Raw genomic sequence first — 19,590 nt, forward strand, 5'->3', positions numbered from 1 at the left:
CAGCAAGAGTTCCAACATATAAAACCCTTACAGATATTCCAATGGGCCGTTTGAGACAGTTTTATCCACAGGCACCATTTTTTTAAAGGTGCTTTTGGGTCTACATCACTTGGCATGTGTCATGTTGCTTGTTTTCATTTATAAGAAATAATCTTGTGAAGACAGCAAATCCGATACTGCTTCAGATGAAAAAGCTTGAGCAAAAGTGCAGGAAGGCATTCTGGATGGTAATTTCAAACTGTTGCCATCAGGATGTCAACGCCCATGTGTGGCTGATTACATCCTGCCTGTCCAAGGAGAAAGTACGTGCCATGCTTTGATGGCACACACTTTGCCAATGGGCATGCTCATGGGCATAGTGTAAGTGGAGATTACAAATACTTTACAGAGCACTCAATTTATGTACATTCATGCTATAAGACTGGTACAAGTGTTTGCACCTAGATGTACCCTAACCCTCTGCTCCTTGCGCCAGTATTCTTCAAAGAAAGTAGGCCTTTACTTTTCTTTATAAGGACTGAAATGGGCTTGATAACCAGTACCTACAACAAATGCCCTGTTATAGGATTACACCCTTAATGGCTGAAACAAAGAACATTTCCTATATGTATGTGGAAAGAACTGAAATTTAAATAAATAAATAAAATTCTGTGAATTCCCATAAATAGGAAACATTTCCTCCAAAATTTATTTTGTCAGCAGACTAAATTCAAATGAAGGCGTTGCCTTATGGTTAGAGCTGCTGCTCAGCACCTTGAGGTTGTGAATTTGATTCCAACCTGCTCCTTGTGACTCTGGCCAAGACACTTAATCCCTCCATTGCCCCAATTAGATTGTGAGCCTGCTGAGACAGATAGGGAAAATACTTACAGTACCTGATTACTTTTCAGTGTATTGTAAACTGCTTTGGGTGGAATCTCTTTATGAAAAGGCAGTAAATAAATAAATATAAACGATTCCCTTTCTTCAATCCAGCCAAGGTGAACAGCCTTTACAGAATAATTTACTCTTGCTTAAAACACATTACAGTTTCCAAAAATATTCAATATGGTACAGTGTATTATGTGTACTTTGTCAATATAATCTTAGAGACATTATGGAGGGAGAGGGTTACTAATAATGTATGTTAAGGCAATAATAAATGATTTCTGCAAAAATCTGGACCCCTTTTACAAAGCTACAGTAGTGATTCTCCCGCGGCAAATACTCCGAAGTCCATTCAATTCCTATGGGCTTTGGTGCATTTGCCAATGGAGAAATGCTACTGCGGTTTTGTAAAAGAGGCTATTTTATATTACTTTACCTTATCACCTGTTATTTTACCAGGGCTGATATCTAGCAGGAGAGGAGGAGGGAGAGGGAGAGAGCAGCACACATGCACATATAAATAATGAGAGAAATTTCCTGAAGTCATTTACTAAGCAAATGGGTTATTTGAAAATTGCCCACTCGTCTTGTAGGCAAAAGTACACACTTATGGTTCTTTGATTTTGTACAGCTGATGGGATCTATTGCTTTGCTTTGACTGCAGTCACTCTTTACTGCTCCCAATAAGCTGCTGCCATAGGCAATCTAGTCTTGCCTAATGATTAGGCCAACCCTTTCTACAACCTTTTTGTTGGTTTTTATTTATTTATTTAAATAATTTTACTCTTCTGAAACATTCTGCTGATTTTGAAGGTAGAAAAATCTACTTTGCCTTTTTGTTTTCAAGGGCTTGGTAGGCATGAGAATTCAGATCTTGAAGGCTCTCTGCAATCGGCTTATTTAGGGTTTCCGGAAGAAGCAGGTTCAGGACTGCTGCCAATAATCCACTTATTCCAAATGCCATAAACGGCAGAGATGGGTTAAAAGATTTCTGAAATCAAAGATCTCAAATTAGTTCATTTACTTAGTTAAAAACACAGAAGATGGCAGCAGAAAAGAACCATTTGTTCTACCCATTTATACACACACCTTATGTGTTACCATCAATTTACTTTTTTTTCTTTATTTTTTTAATCTGCATTTTAAATAACAAATAGCATTAACATGCATTAGGAAATAAAATTCAGTTGCATTATTCAAAATTTAACAAAAGGTAAATCTAACAGATATTCTGTATAGAAAAGGAAAACCAATTAAATTCCGATAAGCCCACTATTATTAGGGAGGAGAACAAAAGGAAAAAGGGGCTTACATTATTAGAATGAATAAAAATGAATAATCAAATACAGCAATCATCAAGACTTAAATTTCTATGCCTTCCCATTACAAAACTAAGTTTCAGTATTTATATCCCCCTATCCAGTATTGGGATCTGTATCCGTCGCTTATTTTCAAGAAAAGCCTTAAGTTGTTTCGGGTCATAAAAAAGGTATCTATTCGACTCAAAGGGAATTAAACATTTGCAAGGAAAATGTAAGAAGAAATGGGCACAATAACAAAAATTGTTTTCTCTTCTCCTGTGTATACACATAGATATCAGGAAAACCCCAATCCTTCCCACACAAATACAACTTATTTCATTTTTAATACACACAGTTCCCTTCATAAATCAGCAAAAGCTTCCTGAAAGAAAAATGCTTTGACAGCTTTTTGAAAGGAAAGAGGAGCCTGGTATTTTGCATCAGTAGGGCCCATGACACTGAAAACCCTAGAACAAATTGTAACTTTGGTGATAACATGCAGAGATGGGACTTCCAAGAGAAGTTGATATTATTGTGATCTCAGTGGACGAGATGGAATATATGGACGAATCAAAGGGCTCTTACTTTCGGCGACATGTCCTGAAGGGCTTTAAACACCAGCATTAAGATTTTGAATTTAACTCGCCATAACATTGGCAGCCAGCGTAACTTTACCAGCAATGGGGTAATATGCTCAGTACGAGATAGGCCACCTATAACCCTAGTGGATACGTTTTGTGCGACCTGTAATGAACGCAATGCTTTTTTCAGCAAACCACAGAATAGGGCATTACAATAATCCAGGTGAGGCACCATGAAGCACTGCATTACCTGCCGGTAGATGTCCGGGGAGAGCCGCTTACACAATACCTAGGTGAATCTTAAAAAAGACTATCCTAACTACCGAAGCAATATGCTCCAAAATAATAAAGAGGAATCTAATAGAACCCTCAGACTTTTAATTTCTTGATGCAATGGAATTGTAACCCCATCGTAAATAAAATTCACGGGAGCATCCAGTATTCTAGCAGCCAATAACCACAAGATTTTTGTTTTTGCTATGTTTAATCGAAGCCCATTCTTTGACATCCAAGCAACAATAACATCCAAATATGAAAACAGCACTTTAAAACACTGAGAGAAATCATCAGGCACCTCAAATAGAAACTGCAAATCATCCGCATATAACCTATACTGGATCCCTAAATCCAAAAATACACTTCCAATCTGTACCATAAATAGGTTAACCAATAACACTGACAAGGCTGAACCTTGTGGCATTCCATAAGTCAAGGTGTAAAATTCAGATTGCACACTCCCATCCGATACACAAAAGCTCCTATTCACAAGAAATGAAATGAACCACTGAAGCACAGTGCCAGACTGACTCAAACGCTGTGGCTACATCAAGAGATACCAGGAGAAAACACTTCCCCTTGTCAAAACCTCTCCAAATTTCCTCACAAAGTGAAATTTATTGTAAAAATATTTTTGTCTCCCTTCCTACCTCACTCTATCATCTCCCCACTCCCAATGGTAGGTCCAGCATCACTTTCTCTCCTTCCTTCTCCCTCCACTTACAGGTATCTATCCATCTCCTCTTTCTTGCTGGACCCTTTCCCACCACATATAGACTTCTGGTCAACCTTTCCTCCCATCTGCTCTCCCTCCCTCTATGCGGGTCTAGCCTCCTGGACCCCCCTTCACTTACCGAAACAGCAATGGCAGCCGGTCAGCAGAGGCAGCACTGTAAGCAGGCTGCTTGTGGCCAGCCCTGGCAGGGCCTTTCCTTTGCCATGTTGGAAGTGATGCATCAGAGGAAAGGCCCTGCCAGGGCTGACCATGAGCAACCTGTTTTTAGTGATTCCTTTGCTCACCGGCTGCCGCTGCCACTTCGGGTAAGGAAGGGAGGGACGGAGGAGGGTTTGCAACTCAGGATCGCTGCTGCTGCTGTTACAGGGCTGGAGGGAAAGAGGGGGTTTCACGGCTCAGAATAGCCGCTGCTGCTTTGGGGATGAATTTTTTTTTTTGCCAGCAATTTTTTTTGCTGGTTGGGTGAGAATGCCCATTGCTTGAGGACTGGTTAATCGGGATTCTACTGTATTTAAATATATACAGAATGAAAGTATTAAGAACATTTTAGAATATAACAATCATTGATAAGAATAACTTTTACATTTTATGAGGGTAATACATGAATAATGCAATGAACATAAACAGTTCAATGAATTACACAAGGTAAGGGGAAAAGCGATTATATAACAAAGACAACAGAATAAGAAATAAGTTGATTTAATACAAAGCAAACTTACGATTGATGGTACAAAAGGAGCTAAAATCCCACCAAATCTACAAGCCATTGCACAGACACCTAACCCAGCATTCCTGAGCCAAGGAAAAAAAAAAAAAAGAATTATTGCACTATTTCAACATTGACCAGTACATCTTACTGAAAGGCTCCACAGCCACCAGACTGCTTAGTGACATGATTACTACTTTAGAATTTCTGTCACACTCTATACCAGTGGTCTTAAACTCAAATCCTTTGCAGGGCCATATTTTGGATTTGTAGGTACTTGGAAGGCTGCAGAAAAATAGTTAATGACTTATTAAAGAAATGACAATTTTGCATGAGGTAAAACTCTTTTATTTTATAAATCTCCCCCCTCCCCTCCTTCTTTGCAGTATCCTCCCACTTCCCCCCTGACCTCCCGGTCTTACTTTCAGCTAATTACCGCGGCCTACAGAGAGGGTCACCGGTGTTGCAGGCTGCCATTGGCCTCTACAGAACGTACCCTCTGACACGGTCCCGTCCCTCCTCTGACATCAGGGGCAGGATCGTGGCAGAGGGAACATGGTGCTGAGGATGACAGCAGCCTGCAAGGATCACTACAGCACCGAGAATCCTCTCTGCAGGCTGTGGTAATTAGCTGAAGGTAAGAACGGGGGGGGGGGGGGGGGAGGAAGCTGGAGGACGCTGCAAAGAGTGGGCAGCACTGGTACAGCCGCAGGCCGCAAAATAGTACCTGGCAGGCCGCATGTGGCTCCCGGGCCACGAGTATGAGACCACTGCTCTATACAAAAGACATGTCAAATAAGAACTAATTAGAACAGAATTCCTGTTTTCATATGGCCAATCCAGGTAACAAGTACCTGAGAAAAACCCAAATAGTAACAACGTTCCATGCTACTGATCCAGAGCAAGCAATAGCTTCCACCAAGTATGTCTCAATAGCAGACTAATACCTTCCCCCTTACTCTGTTAGCCTTTAATTAGGAAATCTAAGGCATGTTAATCAGGTTCAACAGTGGCACAGCAAGCAACAAAACTAACCCAGTATAATGTACAGCTAGACTGATTTTTTTTTTTATAGTTTGAAAAGCTTTTATTGCTTTCATAAAGTTTATTGGTAAATATAGAGAGGGTGCTGAAAAGCTTTCAGCCAACCAACTTCCTTTTTATTTATTTATTTCATTTTCTATCCCATTCTCCCCAACGAGCTTAGAGAGGGTTACAAGTTAACGTACATAATATACAGTTAAGTGGTTACAATTTGACATAGCTACAGTAAAAGTTTTTCCAATACAAGTTTTTATCCTAACTCGACACATACTAGGAATCTAATACAATATACAAGTCACAATTTGCCATAGTTACAGTGCAAGATTTTTCAACATAAGTTTTTATCCTAATGTGATATATGCTGAGAATTTATTACCAATATACATTTCTTTGTAATCCACCGACTATAGGCAGGGGAGTTAGGTGAAGAGGTATGATTTTATTGCTTTCTTAACATTCAGGAGTCCTTCAAGGGATCTGATCTGTGGGGGCAGTTGATTCCAGGGGCTCGGTATGAAGTGGGAGTAGGAACATTGTTTAACGGTTTGCAGTTGAAGGGCACAACCAGGGGGGGAGTTTTGAGCAATTACGGAGGAAGTTTTGTTGTCATGTAGCCTGGTGCCATGTCGTGCAAGGATTTGAATACTAGCATGAGTCCCTTGAAGACACAACATTTGGCTATGGGTAGCCAGTGAGCTGATGATAAAACCTGGGACACAGGGTCATGGGCATGGAGGTTTTTTAGAAGTCTGATTGCTGCATTTTGTACATACTGGAAATGTCATATATTCTTCGTTGCAAGTCTGATGAATAGTGCGTTGAAGTAGTCCATGTGTGAGATTACAAGAGCATAGAGTAATGGGGTGAAGTCAGACTCAGAAAAGTAATCCCTTATTTTTCAGAGTTGTTGAAAGTAGTAGAATGAGGAACATACCACCTGTGAGATATGGTTGTAAAGCGATAGGTTGGAGTTAAGGAATATTCCTAGACTGCGGGCTTGGTCCTTTGCAGTTTTGGTAGTTGAGTCCCAGTGCAGGGAGGGATGGGTGTGGATGAGGTGCACTTTGCAGATCGAAAGGAGTTCTGTTCTGGAGGAATTTAATTGTAATTTGTTGAGGGACATCCAGTTTTTGATTTCCGAGAGGCAGTTTAGGAGTTTCATGATCTGGGAGTCGCAAGTTTCTCCCAGTGGTAAATAAAGTTGGATGTCATCCGTGAAGGAGTGAATATGTATTTGGTATTTGTGGGTTATGTCTAGGACAGGTGTAATGTAGAGATGCCCATTCTCTCTGCTGCATCACAACACCCTGTTCCCTAACATCCTAGCTGTGACCCCCCCCCCCCCTCTCCGGGCAGCAGGAGAAATGCCCACTCTCTCCTGCTGAACTAAATAAAAAAATAAGCCTGAAGCTCCTAGGGCTCTGACTGGCCGCCTGAGGCTCTGATTGGCCCGAGCTGCTTAAGGCCCCTCTCACTAGAGGGGGGGGCCTTAAACACCATGGGCTAATCAGAATCTCAGGCCCCTCCCCGGTGCATCCCAAGATGCACCGGGGAGGGGAATATCCAGTTTAGACAACACAGCAGCTGTGGTGAGGATGTCCATCTCTTTGTTCAGGTAAGGGGGAGGGGTGCAAGGGGGTCACTACTAGTCAGGGCAGGTAGTTTAGTTCAGCAGGAGAGAGTGGGCATCTCTCATGTTGCCAGGGGCAGGGGCAGGGGGGTGCGTTTGGGTCAGACCGGGCAGGATTTTTTTTTTAGTGCAGCAGGGGAGAGGGGGCATCTCTCCTGCTGCCAGGGGTCATGGCTAGGATGTTAGGGAAAGGATGTTGAGATACAGCGGAGAGAATGGGCATCTCTCTCGCTGCATCAAAACACAGATGGGATTTCTAGCAGTCTCTGACACTGACCAGCACCCCTGGACCAGTCGCTTTTTTTAGTTGCCAAAAGCCGATGCTGCTTTTTAAAAATAACTTGGTATTTTTTAAGAATCCACCAGAGGGCTCATTTCAATGTTGAAGAGCCCATTTGCATGTCAGTGTTGGAAACATCACTAAAGATGGAGATAATCTGTTTTGATAATCCACCACTAAACTGCATACAGGCTAAACCGCCGGGAAAACAGTTTAGCGGCGGTGTTAAACTTTTGAGAATCTTGCCCTCAGTGTTTTGTGAGTTAATAAAGAAACACTCTTAAACAGACAAATACCTCCCACAGAACTGGTTAAAGGAATATATGGAAGTTTATCTGCACAATACTTTAATGTGCCAAGGGTATAATTTGCATACAGCCAGGACTCTTTAAGGACTGTGGAACTTTGAAGCCAGAAAACAGGTGTATAGATGAGTGGCAGGACCAACAGAAGAGGAGATGCTGGACAAGGGAATACTTGTGACTATTCTCTGCTCAAGACTAAAAGTGACTATTCTCTGCTCAAGACTCAGCTCCTCCCTTCCTCCTCTTCCCTACAGGAAAACCTAGGAGGTAGTTGCTAGAGCAATGTTCTTCAATGCAAGGCTTGGGGGCCAATCACGATCCCTAAGGTCCTCTGGTGCGGTCCTCATCATCATTCTGGCTGTTTTTCAGCTACTCTTTGCTTCTTTACCCAAGATCATGCCACAAAGAGGAAAGTGAATGGGAGGAAAAGCCACATGCTTGAAGGAGAAGGCATTTCTCAATAGATAAAGAAAATGCATTTGGAAATGCCTGCCTTCTACAGGATACACATAATAAAAAGTTTGAAAACAGGCTGGTGGGGTAGATGTCATGGACACATACTGGCCAACAGTGTCACAGCCTTGCATGGGAAGATAGTTGGTGGGTCTCCTTCAGCTCAGTTGGATCCTAAGTGACTCCAGCTTAAAAATTAATGTGCTAGAGCAAAATACCTGTGCCTGTGTCACAAACCAAGAGGTATGCCAGAAAATCATCTGACTTAAAGCTCTGAATTAGAGAATGACACGGTGACTTGTTCACGTGGAAAACCATGGCAATTCACAATAAAACCACAGGAACAGGTAAATGCTTGTACTTGTCTTCTTTGGAGCCGCAAATGTGAGAACAAAGCTTTTTATCATTCCGCAGGAGTGGTAAAAAGCTTTGAGCCCATGGGGACCCCCCACCCATAATCACAGCCCCCTCACGGCTCCAGCCATCCCTCCCTCCTCATAGCTCCAGCTATCCCTCTTCTTTCATGGGTCCAGTGTCTCCATTCCTCCCTCGTTTGCGAGTTCAGTGTCTTCAGCTCTTCCCCCTCGCTTGCGAGTTCAGCAGCTTCAGCTCCTCCCCCTCGCTCACTGGTCCGGCAGCTCCAACTCCCCTCCCCCTCGCTCCCCCTCCCCCTAGCCAGTTTCCCTCCCTCCCTGCTGCTGGCACACACCTACACACACCTGCTCGCAGCCTTCCCTCTGCTGGGGCCTCTCCTTATGATGCAACTTCCTCTTTTTGCAAAGACAGGAAGTTGCATCATAAGGAGGAGTCCGGCAGAGGGAAAACCATGAGCACCATCGAGCAGGCATGTGTGCATAGATCGTTTTTCTTCTTCAAGATATGTGTCAGCAGCAGGGAGGGAGGCAGGCACGCTGGACCCACTGAACCCTCAAGGGAAAGGGGAGCTGGAGTCGTCAGCTCCAAAGAAGACAAGGAGAGAATGAATGCAAGGCATAGCAAATGGGCAGGAAGTAAGGGCACAGGAGGGAGCTGGGGCTAAAAGTAAAGGAGAGAGCTACAGGACCTGATGGGGAGGAACTGGAGGGAAGGGGTTTCTATTAAGCGAGATAATTTATTAGGGAGCCTCGACCCTGAGGAAGGCGCATGAAACATGGGCATGTTGGTGGAGGCGCTCCCCTAGAAAAATTGTGAAAGCTAAGTAATAAATTTCACATAAGTATTCCATATAAGTATGGTTCTAAAAATAAGAAAATTAGAATAACAAAAAAAGTATATATATAAAAAAAGCACGTTCGATCCCATGAAGATTGGGTTCAGTGAGCTTGGCCACTTGAACCATTGGGTACATTAACCCTCTGAGGATCGGGTATAACCTTTATCTGATTAAGGATTATGTTAAAAGTATATGGACACTGGAAGTTGTAAATTGATGTGATAATTTGTACGTATATATGCATTTGCAAAATATAAAGGCACTTATCTGTTCCTTGTGTGTGTGTCTGTGTGTACTGACAGATACAGATGAATATCATGGAACTTTCTCTCAAAGAATGTATTAGATACATAAAATACATTTACCTTACTGGAGTTGGATAAAGTTCTGAGGTATAAATATAAACAATATTGAATGCAGCACTAACAGACAATTTTCCACACATTGCTAGGGCTGTTGGATTCAAGAAGACACCTAGAAAGAAAAAAATCATTATGTTAGCCATGAATAACAGATTCATGACATTTTGTTTATCCTATTGCTAATCTCATCTTTAACTCACAGAGACCCAGTGTTGTAATATTACAACATCACATTTAAGGCTACAAAATAAACCCTCCCCCATTTTTTTTCTTTTTAAAACTTCATGTACATTACTAATAGAACCTATTGTTCAGTTCTGCAACACCATTGGATGGTTGAATGTGTAAATAGGTCTGTTTATCTGGCCATGAAGTCATACAACCCTGTTGCCTGCTTTGGAGTATATCATCTTGTTGTTTTGGACGGGATACATCAGGACTAAAGTAAGTAAAAAGCTTGAAATATTTTTTTATGTGATCATTAATATGTGTAGATCATGCAGATTTTATGACATCATTGAATATACTGATTTTAAGAGATTTAGAGCTGGTTATTTCTATGTTGTAATTTTACAACAGTGGGTCAAAGTGATAGCAAGGTTTTGTCTGCACTCCCCTGAGACCCAGTGTTGTAATATTACAACATCACATTTAAGGCTACAAAATAAACCCTCCCCCATTTTTTTTCCTTTTAAAACTTCATGTACATTACTAATAGAACCTATTGTTCAGTTCTGCAACACCATTGGATGGTTGAATGTGTAAATAGGTCTGTTTATCTGGCCATGAAGTCATACAACCCTGTTGCCTGCTTTGGAGTAATGATGTCCATTCCCTCTGCACACCACTGGAGTACTTTCAGAAGTTTGTGACAGAAGATATGATCAACGCTCTGGCAGATAACACAAATCAGTACAGTTTTCAGAAGAAAGGATCATCTATAAACACAAACACAAAGGAAATAGAGCAGATGATTGGCATGTATCTGAAGATGGGTCTTGTCCAAATGCCTGGAGTCCGTATGTACTGGGAAGCAGACACAAGATACAGTCCTGTCGCTGATGTAATGTCACGAAACAGATTCCAGTCTCTGTTGACATCATTACATTTTGTGAACAATCTAACCGTGTCTGAGATGGAACAAAAAAGTGACAAACTCTGGAAACTCAGACCATGGCTTGATGCTTTCAGAGAGAAATGCCTAAAAGTGGTCCCTGAAGAACATAACTCTGTTGATGAAATGATGATCCCTTTCAGGGGGAAATTCAGCAGCATCAAACAGTACATGCGTGGCAAGCCAAACCCATGGGGGTTCAAGCTGTGGGCAAGGACTGGAATCTCTGGTATACTTTGTGATTTTGATGTGTACCAAGGCAGTGTGAATGGAATACGGGCAAGATCTGAACTTGGACTATCAGGGGATGTTGTGATGAAACTTGCTTCCACACTTCCACATAGTCACAACTACAAGATCTATGCAGACAACTTTTTCACCAGCATCCCATTGATAGTTAGGCTGCTGGATTGTGGAATTCATTACACAGGAACAGCCAGACAAGTGCGCCTTCCAAACTGTAATCTTGAGGATGAGAAAAGCTTGAAGAAAAAGGGAAGAGGAAGCTTTGATGTCAGAGTGGAGTCAAATCACAACATTTGTGCTGTGAAATGGTTTGACAACAGACAGGTTACACTTGTGTCTTCCTTTGCTGGCCCACAACCAGTGGAGAAGATTCAACGCTGGGACAAAACTGCCAAAAGATTTGTTGAAGTTGAGAGGCCTTATATCGTGGCTGCCTATAACAAATTCATGGGCGGAGTGGATTTGTTAGACTCATTTGCAGCAAAATACAAGTTTCCACTGAAGTCCTACCGCTGGTACCTTTACATCTTCTGGCACACCATTAACCTAGCTGTGATCAATGCTTGGCTCCTATACAAAAGGGACTGCAAAGCTTTGGATATCCCAAAGAAACAGATGCTAAACAGGAGAATGTTTCAGGCCCAGTTGGCATCTTCTCTTATCCTGATCGGAACGGCTGGGTCAGTGTCAAAGCGAGGGCGACCATCTGCAAGCCCAGTTTCATCAAGAGGGGGCACCTTGACTTCCCAAAAGAGGCAGTTTACAGATGATGGAGGTTCTTCAGCTGCCATGACAGCCAAAAAGTCAAATGCACACCCTCCAAAGGAAGTTTGCAAGGACATGATTGGACATTTTCCCATCAAAGCCGATAGAGGACGGTGCCGACACTGTGCAAAAGGCTATACCAACACACTTTGCAGGAAGTGCAATGTTCGCCTGTGCTTTTCAGAGCAAAATAACTGTTTTTGGAACTACCATAACTGAATAAATGAACAAATAAAACATGCACATATAGGGCTCGATTCACAAAACCGTGCTATGAAGATAGCACAAGTGCTATTTCATAGCGTGGCCGTTTTTACCCGTATTTGCGCTAACATGAAATTTTTTGTGCAAAAACACGAAATTTCTTGATTACCGCTGATAGAAGTCAATGGGCGCTTCACAGGGAAAAATTTGCGTTTTTATATGATACTCATTTTTTGTATTAAATTGATAATAAAAATTACTTTTTTCTTTATTATACTATTGTTGTTGTGTATATACATAAACTTAGGTGGGTCTTTATAAGCTGTAAAGTACAAATAAACTTTTAATTATTCCTTACATGTGTTCAGAGAGAGAGTGACACTATTGAAATTCTGCTACCTTACAGGCCCAGCGTTGCAATTTTACAACATCCTCCCCAAAAGTTACTAAAATGTCAAAATAAAAAAAAAAAACACTGATTTAGGGATCACAAGCCTCCTATAACAACATGTGAACGTTCGAAAACATTTTTTTACGTTTTTTTCTATATTTGGGTCTCTGGGGGTTAAAGCATCCCTTACTCAAAGGCAGCAAAATGAGGTAGGCCACCAGAGCCAAGATCCTACCAGTATTTTACCCAAAACAACATCAGCAATTAGAGAACTTGGGAGGAGAGCTGGAGACCGACATTTTTTGGCCCCTCCAATCAAAAGGTTTTCCGCTGCTCCTGCTTACTGTTATAATCAGTGACCCTGGTATCTTGCAAATTCTGCAGCCACAGGAAGGGCCACAATATCTTGTGGTCCTAGTGGAATCACCAAGGGAGACCTAAGGTCAAAGCATATGCAGTACTGGTGACTGCCATTTCTCTCTCTACTACTTCACAGCTAATGTAAACTTGACTTCTAATGAGCACAGTAGCAGCACTGTACTTCAAGCTGTATTCCCCCATCCCCCTACAAGTTTTGTGCATACACTTAGAACCAAACCAATGCAAAATACAATACCATCCAGAGGAAGAAGCCCAAGATGCTGCAGCTCCACAACCTTTTCCTGCAACTAAAACAAAACAATCCAGAATGGAAGAGAGTGAATATGAGCATAGAAGATTACACATGCCTCAAAAGTTGATCATATCACATCAATTCTTCGTGATTTACATTAGCTGCCGTGAAACAATCGTGCCAAAAAGAACATTTATGGGGCTCAAGTATACCCCACTGCAATAGGTTATTCTTTATACCCTTAAGGTGTGACTGACATCCAAATTTCAGTTTGGACTCAAACTTTCTGATTGAGACAGTAGGCAGGCGCAGGAGATAACTGACAGGGCAATGATCCAGAATGACACCTATCTACTAGAAAAGATATTAGGAATGTAAGAACCTAATTTATTTTTCTAGTGCAATAGGTGTGTCATTCTGGACGGACGGGACATAATAAAGCAGTCCCAGAAATCTAGGATGGGACCACTGTGCCAGCTTGTAACACTTAGGACCCAAAGGCAAAGTCCTCCCTTGCCACTACATCCACTCTGTAAAACTTGGAAAATGTATGTAGAATGGACCAGGTCGCTGAACTACAAATCTCAGGGGAGACCTACCAAACTTTCGCCCACAAAGAAGTCAAGCTTCTAGTCGAATGCACTTTTAAGAGACTGAACACTGTTTTCCAGGCAACAAATGCTGACAAATCCGGATATCGTGGCCTTGGAATCCAGTGTGCCATATCTAGCCTGACTAGTGAACATAAAGAGATGGTCAGATAGCCTGAACTCGTTGGTGACCTCAAAATATCATAGAAGATCTCTTCTCACATCCAATTTCTTCAGAATCCGGTCATTAGAACCTGTGGACTGGAATGCCAGTAATCTGACTTTTTGATTAACATGGAAAGCTGAAACAACCTTCAGCAAGAAGGTCAGAACAGTGCGTAAAGAAGCTCCAGCCTCTGTGAACTTGAGGAAAGGCTCTTTGTAAGAAAGAGCCTGAAGCTCTGAGACACTTCTTGCTGAAATAATAACCACAAGTAAACCAGTCCTCGGTGTCATATCCATCAAGAACACTTCCTTCAGCAGCTCATATGAAGCCCGATGCCTTGCAAAACCACGTTAAGGTTCCTTGAAGGATTCTGGCTATGTCCGGATGAAACGACAACAGAGACTTACGCTCTTGAGCTCTGAAGCAAGAGAGTTTCATTACTTGGTCTCTGAGGGATGACACTGCAAGTCCCTTGTCAAGGCTGTGCTCCTGGAAGAAGGCTAACACCACAGAGATCAGAGCAGAGAAAGACTCTGCCTTCTCTTTAATGCACCAGTGCTGGAAAGTTTCCCATGCCTTACCTGTGGATTACAATATTGTACAATGATCGCTGCTGCCATTCAGCTTATGTGGAAACTCGCAGCATTTTTGGAACCATGTTGAGCAAGCAGGCTTTTAACAAAGTATTTCTTTTTTGGTTTTATTACTTGGCGCCATCTACTGGGCTTCATTCTTAAACTCCTGAGGAAGGTTTTTATAGCTGAAACATGGACCGTGTTGGGGTCCAGCACAAAAGGATTGAAAGACTCTTTGTTAGGCCTACATAATTTTGTGTATATGTTGTATATGTAGTTGTTTATCTACATCAGGGATGTCAAATGTCAGTCCTCGAGGGCCACATTAGCATACAATGAAAGCAGTGCATGTAAATAGATCTCATGCATATTCACTGGGGAAATCCTGAAAACCCGTCTGGATTGCGGCCCTCGAGGACCGACATTTGACACTCCTGATATAAACATTTTCAATAAATTGATTGTCCCTGAAGTTGGTTGACCATGTCCCTTCCCCACTCCTTTTTCTGGTTTACATTTTCAGTTCACAATAGGATTTATCCACTTTGTAAGTTCACCATTTCAAACCGCAAACCAGTAAAAAAACAAAACAAAAACCTGCTTACAATCAGTGCCTTTTATAATAATAATAATAATAACTTTATTTTTCTATACCGCCATAGTCAGGCAACTTCTAGGCGGTTTACATTATAAGAAGGCTGGACATTCAGCGAATAGCAAAAAACTTAATACAATACAATATCATAGATCCACTTACAATACAATACAGTGAGTCTAAATACAATAACATATAATACAGTCTAAATACAATAGTATATAATACAGTGAGTCTAACTACAGTAACATATAATAAGTCTAAATATGATACCGTACAAGGAATCTTAATGCAGTACGATAGTCTAAATGGGAAAACTTACGTGTTAAATTGGAGATCTATGGGCAAGGAGTATCTAAGAGATTTAGGACATCCATAAGTTGGAGTTCTAAGGGTAGAGGAGATCTGAAAAAGAGGGGCTTCTTGAGAGAGAGAAAGGCGTTTGTTGGGGAGGGGAGTCCTAGTGGGGGAGGGGACTATTTTAGTCAATGAATTTTGCGAATAGGGCGGTTTTGATCGATTTACGGAATGCATTATAAGTCGTATTGGGTTCGTTTATGTGGTTTTTCAGCCAGATTTGCTGTCTGTTCGCTTGGAACTTAAAGGTTCTGTCCAAGAAGGATTTGTATCTGCAGCCTGTAGTCTTTGGGTAAGCAAAGATGTTTTTGTTTCTGGTCGTTCTAGTGGGGTTGTGTAGGCTGAAGTGAGTTTGTAGGTATGATGGTGCTAGTCCCCAGGCTTGCTTGAAACAGGTGCAAGCAAATTTGAAAAGAATTCTCGCTTCTATTGGAAGCCAATGCAGCTTTTTATAGTAGGGGCTGATGTGGTCTTTTTTTCTTAGTCCGAAAATTAGGCGGACGGCGGTGTTTTGTATTAATCTCAGTTTTTTTATTGTCTTTTGTGGGATGCCCAGGTAGATGATATTGCAGTAGTCAAGGAGGGATAGGGTCAGTGCCTGTACCAGCAACCTGAATGATGTAGGGTCGAAGTATTTTTTTATGGTTCTTAGTTTCCATAGCGTGTAAAAGCATTTTTTCACTAGTGAATTTGTGTGGTCAGTCATAGTTAGGTGAGTGTCAAGAGTGATACCCAGTATTTTTATGTTTTTGGAAATTGGGTATTCGTGGTTGTTTATTTTTAGCGATGTTCTCGTAATAGTGTCATTAGGACTAGCCAGGAAGACTTTTGTTTTTTCTGCGTTTAGTTTTAGTTTGAAATTAGTGGTCCATTTATCGATTTCGGTCATTGTGTTTGAGAGGTTATCTACAATTTCTTTTGTGATGTCGTTTAAGGGTATAAGGATGGATATGTCGTCCGCGTAAATGTAGTATATTAAATTTAGTTTTTGTAATAGGTGACCTAGGGAGGCGATATAGATATTAAAAAGAGTGGGTGATAGGGGGGAACCTTGAGGCACGCCTGATGGGTTTTTCCATGGTTTGGAGAAGTTTCCATTGCTGATTACCCGGTAGGATCTGTTTGTTAGGAATTCTTGGAACCATTTCTTTGCCTTTCCTGAAATTCCCATTGCTTCAAGGCACCGTAGCATGATTTCATGATCTACCAGGTCGAACGCGCTGCTGAGATCTAATTGTAGGATCAGTGCGCTTTTGCCTTTGCTAAAGAGATCATAAAGGTGATTCAGTAAGGAGGCTAGGACAGTTTCTGTGTTGTATCCTTTTCTGAATCCTGATTGGTGTTCGCTAAGGAGGTTAAATTTGTCCAGGTAGTTGACTAGTTGAAGGTTGACCAATCCTTCCTGTAACTTTGTGAAGAGGGGAATGCTTGCTATGGGTCTGAAATTGGATGTTAGAGCCGAGGACGCTTTCTGGTCTTTGGGGATAGGGGTGATTAGTATGTGTCCCATTTTTTGTGAGTGTCCCATTTTTTGGGGTGCTCCCTTTTAATACAGTTCTGCGAGTTCTTCAAGAGGGATCCCCTTGTCCCCAGGCCCCCTGTCAGGGCTAGGCAGCCCAGCAGCCAGCCTCTTTCTGCTCCCAGCCCCCTGTAGTAGCCTTTAGGATTCCACAAACTTTCTTTACAATAGTTTTCTTTCTAATTCTGTAACACTAACACAATACTGCTCTATCTCACAACTGAGGACCAGTATGTATGGAAACCGTACCTCTCAATAAATGATCAGTTGATCCTGACCCCACCCGAGTTTCCTTATCCACTCTGAAGTACAGTTAAGGCAGCTTTAGGGGGTTTAATTTTCACCTCAGCTTCAGGAGTGTGATGCTTGACTTCCCCAGGACTCACAAACACATTCAAACACCCCTTCCCCCAAAAGCAATACTGTGTCTTTTCCAAACCTTCATTCACACACTTCACTTTCAATGTCTCCAATTAGGATCAAACCTTTAAAACCAAAACAGTTCCAGGCTCTTCTTAGCCCTGTCTCATTCAAACATGTCTTCTTCATCCATACCATATTCCCCTCTGGGTCACTTAAAACTGGCTCATATTCTTCCACCTCCATATGAGCTTCCCCTTCATACTCTGACTCCCCACCCCTTACCTACGGTATGTGTGTAAATGCTTTTTTTTTTTGTCAGTTTCTATATCTTCATTAGTCAGATATTCCTCCCCCCAGATAAACTTATCTTTGGGAGTTAAATATCTTTCCCTCCTGCTTCCATCAGACAGAACCTTCCTGCGGGGTATTGGTAAGGGTGCCTCAGTTTCTGCAAAATTCTTTAGTATGGCTAGAGGATTTCTCTGCCCAGGAACTCTGAGCCACTGCTGCTCCTCCACACTGACAAACAATAGAAGACAGCCTGCGAATGAGGAAACCATGACATTGGCACTTTTTATTCTAATTTCTTTTGTGTGTGTGTGGCGTAGCCACTGCACAGGAACTTGAGGATGTCTGGAATCGGAACTGTGGTAAAGGAGGCGTAGCCCTATGAATGTATCAAGGAGGAAAAACCTGAATATCCCTGACAATACCTGCGGGAGGAACGAAGAGAACTACAATCGTATTCAGACAGCTAGCGAAACTGGATTACAAGGAGCAACGTAGGGTGGCGAGCACCACACCTGAGAAGAGGTCATCCTGAACTCTGGCCCTTGAAACAATAATCTGGCCCTTGAAAGGATGGCCGCTGAAGGAGAACCTTGAGTCTGCATCTGCATCCAAAAGATAGGGCCAAAAAGATCGTGCTCAGACTCTGCATCAGAACATGTACTAAGACTCGAAAGAGATCATAAAGGACACCCGGCACCGCAGCCATATGAATCCACACCAGCGGAGAACAGGCATATACCACCACAGAGGATGCATTGCACAGGCCGGAATGACAGGCTTATGCCAAAAATGAAGTGACCACAGCCACTCGGCTACCTGAGGATGCTAGAAAAGAATATTTTGTATCAGAACAGTCTCCTGCATCCTGTGAGACCTGAATATTCACTCCCCAGCCATATAGAGGGCTACGCGCTGTAAACCTGCGCCAAGGCAGAATCTACCTCAGGCTGTTCAGATCTGCCAAAGAGCAGGATTCAGGAGATAAAACAGCGATATAACTGTAGCATATCGGAAAAAGCTGTCCGGAATCACACTGTTCTGAAACCTGTCCTAAGATCCATGGACGGAATGGAAAAGGCACAGGAGAACAGACCAGGACCAAAGTTTCTCTGTGAAGCTGCAATCCGGCTATGCAGGACTGCATCCTTTTCTCTGACAGCGGACCACTGGGGAGGGGTCTTAAGGCACTGAATCCACTGAAAAATGAAGTTTAATCAAACTTTAATCGAAAAAAATAAAAAACAGAAGCAGAGCAACAGTATAAGACTTCTGCTTGCAGAAATTGAAAACTGATTTTACCACTAGGGAGCGTAAATAATGTGTTCTTAAAAGATTCGAATTCCTGCAATACCCAGACTGCGGGTTGGGATTGAACACCTAGCATATGGAATCCAGAAGGAACGTAACAGAATTCACACTTGTTAATTTCCTTTCCTTGAGTCATGCTAGACTAGTCCAGGATTCGCCTTAGAAGGCTACAGCTTATGGGATCTATCTCAGGCTCTCTCTACATTTTATCAGTGATTGTACATACTGTAGTTAGATGAGTTTCAGTTTTAATCCAATGCAACTTAAGTCTGTGGCACAAGGGACCTAGTTATGTTTTGGCACTGGCCCTACTAGAGAATTCCAGATTGAACCAGCCTTTATATTAGTCATGTCTCTGGAAGTGGAATAGTTCTGTCTCTCTACCTCAATTTGCTGATAAGGGGGTTCAATCCACTTGATTGAACTGGTCTAGGATACTCAAGAAAAGAAAGTTAACTGGTTTGAATTAAATTTCACCATAACAAAAATCATTAAAGATTTCTTTCTAGGACAGAGCCTATTAACAATTCTTGACTTAGTTAACATTGTGCTACATACTTACCAGAGCGTTCTGGTATAAGCAGGATGAATATACATGCAAAACCTGCAACAGTCAGGAAAGCAACTATTGCTCTACGCCTGCCTGACCTAGAAGAGAAAAAAAAAAATACACACACATATATATACCCTGTTAGATACACTCCATGATGACAAATATCAGACGTAAATCAAGATTCCA

At 41.9% G+C, this 19,590-nt stretch overlaps 1 protein-coding gene across 3 annotated transcripts in view; it reads right to left on the reverse strand.

Moving 5' to 3' along the window:
• Positions 1 to 19,590, reverse strand: part of LOC117359162 (solute carrier family 22 member 15-like) — a 150,439-nt gene that overhangs the window by 14,018 nt on the left and 116,831 nt on the right. For all 3 annotated transcript variants that reach the window (XM_033941443.1, XM_033941441.1, XM_033941442.1), the window contains exons 8-11: positions 19,414 to 19,499; positions 9,758 to 9,866; positions 4,481 to 4,553; positions 1,700 to 1,858 (exon numbers count right to left, since the gene is read on the reverse strand). In XM_033941443.1, coding sequence (XP_033797334.1) covers positions 1,700 to 1,858; positions 4,481 to 4,553; positions 9,758 to 9,866; positions 19,414 to 19,499 — 427 coding nt within the window. The remainder of the gene's footprint in view (positions 1 to 1,699; positions 1,859 to 4,480; positions 4,554 to 9,757; positions 9,867 to 19,413; positions 19,500 to 19,590) is intronic.

The sequence above is a fragment of the Geotrypetes seraphini genome, chromosome 4 (assembly GCF_902459505.1).
Source record: "Geotrypetes seraphini chromosome 4, aGeoSer1.1, whole genome shotgun sequence".
Lineage (NCBI taxonomy): Eukaryota > Metazoa > Chordata > Amphibia > Gymnophiona > Dermophiidae > Geotrypetes > Geotrypetes seraphini.